We start from the raw sequence: 13,249 nt of genomic DNA on the forward strand, positions 1-13,249 counted from the left end.
AATTAAGTTGGGTGATGCTGAGGGAATTAGATTAGGCAATGAGACACTTAAAGTAGTGAAGGAGTTTTGCTATTTGGGGAGCAAAATAACTGAAGTTGGTCGAAGTAGAGAGGATATAAAATGTGGACTGGCAATGGCAAGGAAAGCGTTTCTGAAGAAGAGAAATTTGTATGGAGTGTAGCCATATTTGGAAGTGAAACATGGACGATAACTAGTTTGGACAAGAAGAGAATAGAAGCTTTTGAAATGTGGTGCTACAGAAGAATGCTGAAGATTAGATGGGTAGATCACGTAACCAATGAGGAGGTATTGCACAGAATTGGGGAGAAGAGAAGTTTGTGGCACAACTTGACTAGAAGAAGGGATCGGTCGGTAGGACATGTCCTGAGGCATCAAGGGATCACAAATTTAGCATTGGAGGGGAGCATGGAGGGTAAAAATCGTAGAGGGAGACCAAGAGGTGAATACACTAAGCAGATTCGGAAGTATGTAGGTTGCAGTAGGTACTGGGAGATGGAGATTGCACAGGATAGAGTAGCATGGAGAGCTGCATCAAACCAGTCTCAGGACTGAAGACCACAACAGCAACAACATGACCAGTTTATCCAGGCTGTTAAGGAGAGTTCCAGTAAGTATTATCCAGGGATGCCATGGATATTACATAGAGGGTCTTGCAACTACAAGATTACTACAATCTATTCGAAGAGAGTCCACGAGGCATGGAAATCATTGAAACAACACATGAACTAATTTCCTTAATAGTTTCATCCAAAGGAGAGAGAGTGAGAGGGGGGGGGGGGAGAGTTGGACCAAATTGATGGAAGTATTGAATATGACACAGAGTGCCAAAGCCTGGAGACTGTTAAAGAAACTGAGCAAATATTTAACTATGACCCTCTCAGATGTGACAGCCAATCATATTGCCCATCAACTTCTCATGAATGGCAAAATGAAACAAGAGGCTAAGCAAGGGGAACCTATGTGGAAGATATCTGCACATGAAAATGTAGAAAGATCAGAATTCATGCACAATTTTAACATGACAGAAAACGGTGAAGGTTTGGATGGTATGTGGGTGCAACAAATAAAAAATTTTTGGAAGCTCTATGAATTAATGGTTGCTACAGCTTTTAGCAACTGTCTAAGGTCATGCAAGATCTGAAAATCATGAATGAGTGCTCATGTAATAGCTGTTTGCATATCTGTAGAGGACAATAGAGAATGGAGGAACTGTAGAACAATATCTCTCCTGTGCCAGGTATATAAGATTTTCGAATTGGTGCTACTCAACAAATTCATTCAGACGTTTGGCTAACGGCTCATTCAGTACCAGGTAGACTTTAGACCACGCAAAAGTGTTCAACACATTCCACAAAAGCGTTCAACACATTTGCGATTGATTTGAAAACTGAGAGATCACAGAAGTAGCTTCTATTGAAATCAATGTTTGACCGACTGTATACTGTTACAGAATATGTTTGAGGTCACGAAGGACTTCAAACTTACCAGATCGATGCCAACCAAACTATGTAGTTGCACAGTTTACATTGATATTCAACAAAGTAAACATAGATTAGAGGAATGGATTGCCACTACTTTTCAATATTTACAGGAATGGCTAATTACTCCACGCCAACATAAGAAGTTTTATAGTTGCTGAAGAAGTAGAACTCACATCTGAAACTGCCCTGAAGGAATTTGGCACATACTGTGTGGCTCGCCACTTAAAACCAAACCTATCAGAATACAAATATTGTGCTTTTTCACCTCAGGAATAGAGAGGCTTCATGGAAAATACATGTGTCTTGGAATGAAACACTGTCAGAAGATCCTTTCATCCCGAACTTACTAGGAATAGCACTGGATTTCAATTTCACTTTTAGAACATGCTGCTCCAACATCACTCACAAAATCGGTGCTAGAAATAAGGAGGAAGTTAAGACATAAACTGGAGTGCCAAACCATATGTTCTTACAACCAGAACATTGACTCTATGCTACTCTGCTGGAGAATATGCATCCCCTGTGTTGTACAGGTCAACCCATGCCAAAACTGTGGACCTTGCCTCCAATGAAGCATGCAGTTTAACCAAAGGCTGCCTAAAGCCAAACTCTGTTGAAAAGAGATACTGTCTTGCCGCTATTGCAACTCGCAAGTGCTTGTTGAGATGGCGTTGCTCATCAAGAACGACTGAATGTTGAAGGTCATGCACTCTTTGGCCACCAACAGTCACAGCCTAGGCTGAAATGAAGGAAAAGCTACTTCCAGACAGCAAAGCCTTTGTAAGTACCTCCAGGTAAGGCAAGACTTTCACTGAGGAAACCTAAGAACCAGGAATGGACGGAGCCTCGTGAACATCTTCCAGCTGGCTGCAAGGAACGCTGGACTCTTCGGTGGTCCATAAACTGAAGAAGAATTAGTGTCAGCGCGGCAGGGCCATCACTTAAGCGACGAGGCTTCACATCAAGACAAACAGAATTGCGAGTGTGGTCAAGAACGAAGTCATCCATATGACCTCCCTCTACATTTTCCCTCTCAGAAAAAGAACAATTGTTCACCAGTGACAATGCTCTAGTTGGAGCTCAGCTTTGGAGAAACACTATCTGAATGTAGATTTGGTCAAATGCTTTACCTCGTTAACTTATTCCTAGCAAACTATGTACATACGAGTATACCCATAATTGTCATATGACCATGTATACATTTAACTGTACGTATTTGTCATTCTTCTGGCAAGAGTAGATGAAAAATAAGTCTGTTTGACTCACTTGTGTCGCCAGTAGCTCTCCTCCTGCATAAAAAAATACCATCATTCCATAACTGCAATATTTGATCGACTGTGTCCGCCATCTTGGCTGTAACTTTGCACAACACTAATCCTCTCTCTGTTTCACCCATACTGCTCTAGTAGAAACCACTCTGTAAACTACGTACCTCTTATCCAAAATCACTGTCTTCGAGAAACCATTAAGGAGCATCAGTTATCATCAACTTACCCTGCCCGTCGGAATATCACAGCTGTCTTCGGTCTGTCCAACAGCGATCTAGTATTTCCACCTTTATGTCAATACTGGCCATGCTTTCCTCACACCTCTCCGTACCTGTTTTTTTCCCTTCCATTTCATCTACTAATCTCACCCCATCATTTCTAGCTCTTTCTCTGAACAGCTACAATTATGTTGAATCATTAAGGATTTCTGGTTAGATATAAGAAAGGGAGCAAGTGCTCTAATTTTACCAAGTGAAATAAATACATAAATAAATAAAATGCGCCAAATTCCAATACGATTTGTAATCCACGTTCTACATCTAAATGACTACTCTGCAATTCACATTTAAGTGCTTGGCAGAGGGCTCATCGAACCACAATCATACTATCTCTCTACCAATCCACTCCCTAACAGCGCGTGGGAAAAACGAACACCTAAACCTTTCTGTTCGAGCTCTGATTTCTCGTATTTTACTTTGATGATCATTCCTACCTATGTAGGTTGGGCTCAACAAAATATTTTCCCATTCGGAAGAGAAAGTTGGTGACTGAAAGTTCGTAAAAAGATCTCGCCGCGACGAAAAACGTCTTTGCTGTAATGACTTCCATCCCAACTCGTGTATCATATCTGCCACACTCTCTCCCCTATAACGCGATAACACAAAACGAGCTGCCCTTTTTTGCACCCTTTCGATGTCCTCCGTCATTCCGACCTGGTAAGGATCCCACACCGCGCAGCAATATTCTAACAGAGGACGAACGAGTGTAGTGTAAGCTGTCTCTTTAGTGGACTTCTAAGTCTCCTGCCAATGAAACGCAACCTTTGGCTCGCCTTCCCCACAATATTATCTATGTGGTCTTTCCAACTGAAGTTGTTTGTAATTTTAACACCCAGGTACTTAGTTGAATTGACAGCCTAGAGAATTATACTATTTATCGAGTAATCGAATTCCAACGGATTTCTTTTGCAACTCATGTGGATCAACTCACACTTTTCGTTATTTAGCGTCAACTGCCACCTGCCACACCATACAGCAATCTTTTCTAAATCGCTTTGCAACTGATACTGGTCTCCAGATGACCTTACTAGAAGGTAAATTACAGCATCATCTGCGAACAGTCAAAGAGAACTGCTCAGATTGTCACCCAGGTCATTTATATAGATCAGGAACAGCAGAGGTCCTAGGACGCTTCCCTGGGGAACACCTGATATCACTTCAGTTTTACTCAACGATTTTCTGTCTATTGCTACGCACTGCGACCTTCCCAACAGGAAATCACGAATCCAGCCGCACAACTGAGACAATACCCCATAGGCCCGCAGCTTCATTAGAAGTCGCTTGTGAGGAATGGTGTCAAAAGCTTTCCGGAAATCTAGAAATACGGAATCAACTTGAGATCCCTTGTTGATAGCGGCCATTACTTCGTGCTAATAAAGAGCTAGCTGCGTTGCACAAGAGCGATGTTTTCTGATACCATGCTGATTACGTGTCAATAGATCGTTCCCTTCGAGGTGATTCATAATGTTTGAATACAGTATATGCTCCAAAATCCTACTGCAAACCGACGTCAATGATATAGGTCTGTAGTTCGATGGATTACCCCTACTACCCTTCTCAAACACTGGTGCGACCTGCACAATTTTCGAATCAGTAGGTGCAGATCTATCGGCGAGCGAGCGGTTGTATATGAGTGCTAAGTAGAGAGCTATTGTATCATGTGGTCTATTCCCACTTTCCTTCAATTCACTGTGTACGTTACACGGGGGTTGGCAGATCCTCGTGCCCTCAGCAACACGTGTGTGTCAGCGGGTGTCGATAAATTTACACTCAGGACACCAGGTGGCCCCAAAGCTCCAGAAATTTCAGAAGGAACAGACAGCACTTCCCCGCACGTTCTCTGTTATGAGAACGACAATTGGCAAAAGTCTTAAAAGGCGATGTGTTGGAGCTTCACACAGACATTTTGTGTACATGTGGCTGGGGCTGGTTGAAGAAAGTTTTGCAAACAAGCGATTTATTACTTGGTGCCCCCTCCCCCCTTACACCCTTATGCTCGCACACTTTCACCCACGTTAGTATTCCTTACTAATTGTGAAATGCATTGGTGCACGTGGCTGGTGGCTGGTGGCTGGTAGTATTGTGATACGTCACGTATACAGAAATGTTGGAGATGATGCACAAACTGACATAATTCATTGCTTGAGCCTTAAAATGGCCCTGCACACAGTGTACACCACGTCACCTGCAGACATGTTCAACACATGCATTCTGAGTGTGCTTTAGACATTGCCACCTGCAAGGGAAACTGCCTCGTTCACAAGGCTGTGTGGATATGGCTCCGGCCTGACAACCGATTAGGCATTGATTCGCAACTTGACTATCTGACCTTTGTTGTTGTTGTTGTGGTCTTCAGTCCTGAGACTGGTTTGATGCAGCTCTCCACGCTACTCTATCCTGTACAAGCTTCTTCAACTCCCAGTACATACTGCGGCCTGCATCTTTCTGAATCTGCATAGTGTATTCATCTCTCGGTCTCCCTCTATAATTTTTACCCTACAAACTTCCCTCCAATACTGAATTGGTGATCCCTACCAACCGATCCCTTCTTCTAGTCAACTTGTGCCACAAATTACTCTTCCCCCCAATTCTATTCAGTACCTCTTCACATAGTTACGTGATCTACCCATCTAATCTTCAGCAATCTTCTGTAACACGACAGTTCAGAAGCTTCTATTCTCTTCTTGTTTAAACTATTTACCACACATGTTTCACTTCCATACATGGCTACGCTACATACAAATACTTTCAGAAAAGACTTCCTGAGACTTAAACCTATACTCGATCTTCACAAATTCCACTTCTTCGGAAATGCTTTCCTCGCCATAGTCAGTCTACATTTTCCATCCCCTCTACCACATCAATTATTTTGCTCCCCAAATAGCAAAACTCATCTACTCATTTCCCAATGTAATTTCCTCAGCATCGCCTGATTTAATTAGACTACACTCCACTATCCTCATTTTGCTTTTGTTGATGTTCTTCTTGTATCCTCCTTTCAAGACACTGTCCATGCTGTTCAACTGTTATTCCAAGTCTTTTGCTATGTCTGACAGAATTACAATGTCATCAGCAATCCTCGAGCCTTTTATTTTTTCACCCTGGATTCTTTCTCTAAGTCTACAACAAATGTGTCATTTTACTAATAGAACCTTTTTCTCATAGAACCTCTAACTCATAGAAAATTTGTGGGACCAGTGTCTAAAACGGTGCAGTCAACCCCATGCCACAGCCCTCCCCCCCCCCCCCCCCTAGTCTTATACCTGTACACGGTCTGATGAGTGACTTTAACTGGAGATGTGAGGAAGCTTGGCTAGCCGTCTGCTCCTCGCTGAACGTGGCCATTACCACGGCAGAGGGTGGTGTGCTTTACTGCACTGTGCTGTGTCAGCCTCTTCTCTCTCCTGGGTGAGCCCTAGCGGTGGTGCAGAGGTGGCCTGTAGTCTGCGTCACGAGCTTATCTGACACCAGTTGAAACATTCACGATTCTCATTAAGGGAGATACATACCATAGCTGCAATCTGGTTATCAGCGGATATTGTTTTTCTATTTACTTCGACGTTTGTTGTTTGCCATGTACTTTGATCACGACACTGTTGTAAGCTTCAAAACAGCCAATCAGTTATGTTTTCATTATTGTAAAGATTTTCTCATTTGCATAAGTTAATAAGCAAATTACGCTTCATTTAATGACAACATACTTCTAAACTAATATACTCACCTGTTTCATTCAAACCCGATGACCTAACGAAAGATAATGTATTTCGCAAGGCGCATAGAAATCTGGCAGTTATGGCTCTTGTGATGCGCCGAGCAGCAGCCAGTAACTCCGAGAGGATGGGATGCCTCACATGATCCGTTGCCAGCACTTCCGCGTTCCATTCCGTGTCGTTCAACCTTTAAAAATGAAATGGAGTCACCAACTGCTGTATACAGAGAACTGCTGCATACAGAGAAGTTGCAGCATTAGAAAATTGTAGCGAAATGCAGGAAGATCTGCAGCGGATAGGCACTTGGTGCAGGGAGTGGCAACTGACCCTTAACATAGATAAATGTAATGTATTGCGAATACATAGAAAGAAGGATCGTTTATTGTACGATTATACGATAGCGGAACAAACACTGGTAGCAGTTACTTCTGTAAAATATCAGGGAGTATGCGTGCGGAACGATTTGAAGTGGAATGATCGTATAAAATTAATTGTCGGTAAGGCGGGTACCAGGTTCAGATTCATTGGAAGAGTCCTTAGAAAATGTAGTCCATCAACAAAGGACGTGGCTTACAAAACACTCGTTCGACCTATACTTGAGTATTGCTCATCAGTGTGGGATCCGTACCAGATCGGGTTGACGGAGGAGATCGAGAAGATCCAAAGAAGGGCGGCGCGTTTCGTCACAGGGTTATTTGGTAACCGTGATAGCGTTACGGAGATGTTTAGCAAACTCAAGTGGCAGACTCTGCAAGAGAAGCGCTCTGTATCGCGATGTAGCTTGCTCGCCAGGTTTCGAGAGGGTGCGTTTCTCGATGAGGTATCGAATATATTGCTTCCCCCTTCTTATACCTCCCGGGGAGATCACGAATGTAAAATTAGAGAGATTCGAGCGTGCGCGGAGGCTTTCAGACAGTCGTTCTTCCCGCAAACCATACGCGACTGGAACAGAAAGGGGAGGTAATGGCAGTGGCACGTAAAGTGCCCTCCGCCACACACCGTTGGGTGGCTTGCGGAGTATAAATGTAGATGCAGATGTAGAACTGCAGCAAATGATCTCTGAAACTTGGTAGTATTGCCTAGAACAGAATGATGAAAGCTAAACTCACGTTGCCGCTTATTCGGTTTCTAAGCCCCCCTTAGACAGAGGTAGACAGGTCATTAGAAATCAGTCAAGGTATTAGTCTGAGATAATGCGGAGTAAATTACAGATGCGAGTCTGCTAACACAATTAGATCACATTTTGTTCCCCAATTTTACATGGCGGAAACGTATATCAGAAAACAAAAAGCATAGGACGTGTGAAGCGACAGGTCCTACTATTTCTGGGATGTGGATGCTCAGAAGTAATGGTATCATTCCCTTCCACCTGTTGGAGATAGGTACCATGTCAGCGACGTAGCTGTTTCGACGCTCTTGCAGTGGTTTGGCTAGTCAACGGGCATGTTCTCTCAATCAGTCTGCTTGAAGTTACAGGTATTTCATTGTGGGAATGTAGCTTGTGTGTAATCTATTTTATTTTACCTACGTTATTTCAAGCAAATGTTCATGATCATCTTCTTGATTTTTTTATATAATTTTGTGTATTTATAGTACCACGGTAGTGCGTCCTTTGTTTGATTTTGAACCACTACCAGACATGTACTTGTAGCACCTATTTTTACCCGTTTTGTATCTGTATCGATATTTCTATGTCAATTTGAAGCGCTGCTTATGTAGAGTGTTGTATCCATCATGGAAATTCTTTGACTATGTATACCTATTTCAGGTGTGTGAACTTTTTGAACAATATTCTTTAAACTGTGCCTATGGATTTAAATAACTACTGGAGTGTTTGCAATTGCATTTAATGTTGTGTTGGCATTTGCAAAGCCAACTATATTTTGAGTAGGTTAAAAGCACAATTGTTATTTGCTGCAGTTCTACATCTGCATCTACATTTATACTCCGGAAGCCACCCAACGGTGTGTGGCGGAGGGCACTTCACGTGCCACTGTCATTGCCTCCCTTTCCTGTTCCAGTCGCGTATGGTTCGCGGGAAGAACGACTGTCTGAAAGCCTCCGTGCGCGCTCTAATCTCTCTAATTTTACATTCGTGATCTCCTCGGGAGGTATAAGTAGGGGGAAGCAATATATTCGATACCTCGTCCAGAAACGCACCCTCTCGAAACCTGGACATTAAGCTACACTGAGATGCAGAGCACCTCTCTTGCAGAGTCTCCCACTCGAGTTTGCTAAACATCTCCGTAACGCTATCACGGTTACCAAATAACCCTGTGACGAAACGCGCCGCTCTTCTTTGGATCTTCTCTATCTCCTCCGTCAACCTGATCTGGTACGGATCCCACACTGATGAGCAATACTCAAGTATAGGTCGAACGAGTGTTTTGTAAGCCACCTCCTTTGTTGCTGGACTACATTTTCTAACGACTCTCCCAATGAATATCGACCTGGTATCCACCTTACCAGCAATTAATTTTATATGATCATTCCACTTCAAATCGTACCGCACGCATACTCCGAGGTATTTTACAGAAGTAACTGCTACCAGTGTTTGTTCCGCTATCATATAATCATACAATAAAGGATCCTTCTTCCTATGTATTAGCAATACATTACATTTCTCTATGTTAAGGGTCAGTTGCCACTCCCTGCACCAAGTGCCTATCCACTGCAGATCTTCCTGCATTTCGCTACAGTTTTCTAATGCTGCAACTTCTCTGAATACTACAGCATCATCCTCGAAAAGCCGCACGAACCTTCCGACACTATCTACTAGGTCATTTATATATATTGTGAAAAGCAATGGTCCCATAACAATCCCCTGTGGCACGCCAGAGGTTACTTTAACGTCTGTAGACGTCTCTCAATTGATAACATGCTGTGTTCTGTTTGCTAAAAACTCTTCAATCCAGCCACACAGCTGGTCTGATATTCCGTAGGCTCTTACTTTGTTTATCAGGCGACAGTGCGGAACTGAATCGAACGCCCTCCGGAAGTCAAGGAAAACAGCATCTACCTGGGAGCCTGTATCTAATATTTCCTGGGTCTCATGAACAAATAAAGCGAGCTGGGTCTCACACGATCGCTGTTTCCGGAATCCATGTTGATTCCTACAGAGTAGATTCTGGGTTTCCAAAAAGGACATGATACTTGAGCAAAACACATGTTCTAAAATTCTACTACAGATCGACGTCAGAGATACAGGTCTATAGTTTTGCGCATCTGCTCGACGACCCTTCTTGAAGACTGGGACTACCTGTGCTCTTTTTCCAATCATTTGGAACCTTCCGTTCCTCTGGAGACTTGCGGTACACGGCTGTTAGAAGGGGGGCAAGTTCTTTCGCGTACTCTGTGTAGAATCGAATTGGTATCCAGTCAGCTCCAGTGGACTTTCCTCTGTTGAGTGATTCCAGTTGCTTTTCTATTCCCTGGACACTTATTTCGATGTCAGCCATTTTTTAGTTTGTGTGAGGATTTATAGAAGGAACTGCAGTGCGGTCTTCCTCTGTGAAACAGCTTGGAAAAAGGTGTTCAGTATTTCAGCTTTATGCGTGTCAACCTCTGTTTCAATGCCTTCATCATCCCGGAGTGTCTGGATATGCTGTTTTGAGCCACTTACTGATTTAACGTAAGACCAGAACTTCCTAGGATTTTCTGTCAAGTCTGTACATAGAATTGTACTTTCGAATTCACTGAACGCTTCACGCCTAGCCCTCCTTACGCTAACTTTGACATCGTTTAGCTTCTGTTTGTCTGAGAGGTTTTGGCTGCGTTTAAACTTGGAGTGAAGCTCTCTTTGCTTTCGCAGTAGTTTCCTAACTTTGTTGTTGTACCACGGTGGGTTTTTCCCGTCCCTCACAGTTTTACTCAGCACGTACCTGTCTAAAACGCATTTTAGGATTGCGTTGAACTTTTTCCATAAACACCCAACATTGTCAGTGTCGGAACAGAAATTTTCGTTTTGATCTGTTAGGTAGTCTGAAATCTGCCTTCTATTACTCTTGCTAAACAGATAAACCTTCCTCCCTTTTTTATATTCCTATAAACTTCCATATTCAGGGATGCTGCAATGGCCTTATGATCACTGATTCCCTGTTCTGGACATACAGAGTTAAAGTTCGGGTCTGTTTGTTGTCAGTAGGTCCAAGATGTTATCTCCACGAGTCGGCTCTCTGTTTAATTGCTCGAGGTAATTTTCGGATAGTGCACTCAGTATAATGTCACTCGATGCTCTGTCCCTACCACCCGTCCCAAACATCTGAGTGTCTCAGTCTATATCTCGTAAATTGAAATTTCCACCTAAGACTATAACATGCTGAGAAAATTTATGTGAAATGTATTCCAAATTTTCTCTCAGTTGTTCTGCCACTAATGCTGCTGAGTCAGGAGGTCGGTAAAAGGAGCCAATAATTAATCTAGCTCGGTTCTTGAGTGTAACCTCCACCCGTGATAATTCACAAGAACCATCCACTTCTACTTCACTACAGAAAAAACTACTACTAACAGTGACAAACACTCCACCACCGGTTGCATGCAATCTATCCTTTCTATACACCGTCTGCACCTTTGTAAAAATTTCGGCAGAATTTATCTCTGGCTTCAGCCAGCTTTCTGTACCTATAACGATTTCAGCTTCGGTGCTTTCTATCAGCGCTTAAAGTTCCGGTACTTTACCAATGCAGCTTCGACAGTTTACAATTACAATACCGATTGCTGCTTGTTCCCCACATGTCCTGACTTTGCCCCGCACCCGTTGAGGCTGTTGCCCTTTCTGTACTTGCCCGAGGCCATCTAACCTAAAAAAACCGCCCAGCCCACGCCACACAGCCTCTGCTACCCGTGTAGCCGCTTGCTGCGTGCAGTGGACTCCTGACCTATCCAGCGGAACCCAAAATCCCACCCCCCTATGGCGCAAGTCGTGGAATCTGCAACCCACACGGTCGCAGAACCGTCTCAGCCTCTGATTCAGACCCTCCGCTCGGCTCTGTACCAAAGGTCCGCAGTCAGTCCTGTCGACGATGCTGCAGATGGTGAGCTCTGCTTTCATCCCGCTAGCGAGACTGGCAGTCTTCACCAAATCAGACAGCCGCCGGAAGCCAGAGAGGATTTCCTCCGATTCATAGCGACACACATCATTGGTGTCGACATGAGCGACCACCTGCAGATGGGTGCACCCTGTACCCTTCATGGCATCCGGAAGGGCCCTTTCCACGTCTGGAATGACTTCCCCCCGGTATGCACACGGAGAGCACATTGGTTTTCTTCCCCTCTCTTGCTGCCATATCCCTAAGGGGCCCCATTGCGCGCCTGACGTTGGAGCTCCCAACTACCAGTAAGCCCACCCTCTGCAACTGCCCGGATCTGGCAGACTGAGGGGCAACCTCTCGAACAGGACAAGCAGACATGTCCGACCGAACATCAGTATCAGCCGGAGACAGAGCCTGAAACCGGTTCATCAGACAAACTGGAGAGGCCTTCCCCTCAGCCCTCCAGAATGTCTTTCGCCCCCTGCCACACCTCGAGACGAACTCCCCCTCCACTACAGGTGAGGGATCAGCCTCAATTTTACACTATCCAGGTACTAGAATAGTGGTTCCAAAGAATTGGAAAAGGGCACAGATCGCACCCGTTTTCAAGAAAGGACGTCAAAAGATGTGCAGAACTATAGACCTATACCTCTAACGTCGATCAGTTGTAGAATTTTGGAACACGTATTATGTTCGAGTATAATGACTTTTCTGGAGACTAGAAATCTACTCTGTAGGAATCAGCATGGGTTTCGAAAAAGACGATCGTGTGAAACCCAGCTCGCACTATTCGTCCACGAGACTAAGAGGGCCATAGAGACGGGTTCACAGGTAGATGCCGTGTTTCTCGACTTCCGCAAAGCGATCGATACTTCCCCACAGTCGTTTAATGAACAAAGTAAGAGCATTTGGACTAGCAGACAAATTGTGTGACTGGATTGAGGACTTCGTAGATAACGGAACGCAGCATGTCATTCTCAATGGAGAGAAGTCTTCCGAAGTAAGAGTGATTTCAGGTGTGCCACAGGGGAGTGTCATAGGACCGTTGCTATTCACAAAATACATGAATGACCTTGTGGATGACATCGGAAGTTCACTAAGGCTTTTTGCAGATGATGCTGTGGTGTATCGAGAGGTTGAAAGAATGGAAAATTGTACTGAAATGCAGGAGGATCTGCAGCGAATTGACGCATGGTGCAGGGAATGGCATTTGAATCTCAATGTAGACAAGTGTAATGTGCTGCGAATACATAGAAAGATAGATCCCTTATGATTTAGCTACAATATAACAGACCAGGCACTGGAAGTAGTTAATTCCATTAATTATCTGGGAGTAGGCATTAGGAGTGATTTAAAATGGAATGATCATATAAAGCTCATCGTCGGTAAAGCAGATGCCAGACTGGGATTCATTGGAAGAATCCTAAGGAAATGCAATCCCAAAACAAAGGAAGTAGGTTA

The 13,249-nt window shown here is 43.8% G+C and overlaps 1 protein-coding gene across 1 annotated transcript in view; it reads right to left on the minus strand.

Annotated features, from left to right (window-relative positions):
• LOC126295079 (uncharacterized) overlaps positions 1 to 13,249 on the minus strand; it is a 173,043-nt gene that overhangs the window by 59,610 nt on the left and 100,184 nt on the right. Inside the window, exon 3 of the mRNA XM_049987326.1 lies at positions 6,770 to 6,945. Within this exon, the coding sequence (XP_049843283.1) occupies positions 6,770 to 6,945 (176 nt within the window). The remainder of the gene's footprint in view (positions 1 to 6,769; positions 6,946 to 13,249) is intronic.

This window comes from Schistocerca gregaria, chromosome 11, assembly GCF_023897955.1.
Source record: "Schistocerca gregaria isolate iqSchGreg1 chromosome 11, iqSchGreg1.2, whole genome shotgun sequence".
Taxonomy (NCBI): domain Eukaryota; kingdom Metazoa; phylum Arthropoda; class Insecta; order Orthoptera; family Acrididae; genus Schistocerca; species Schistocerca gregaria.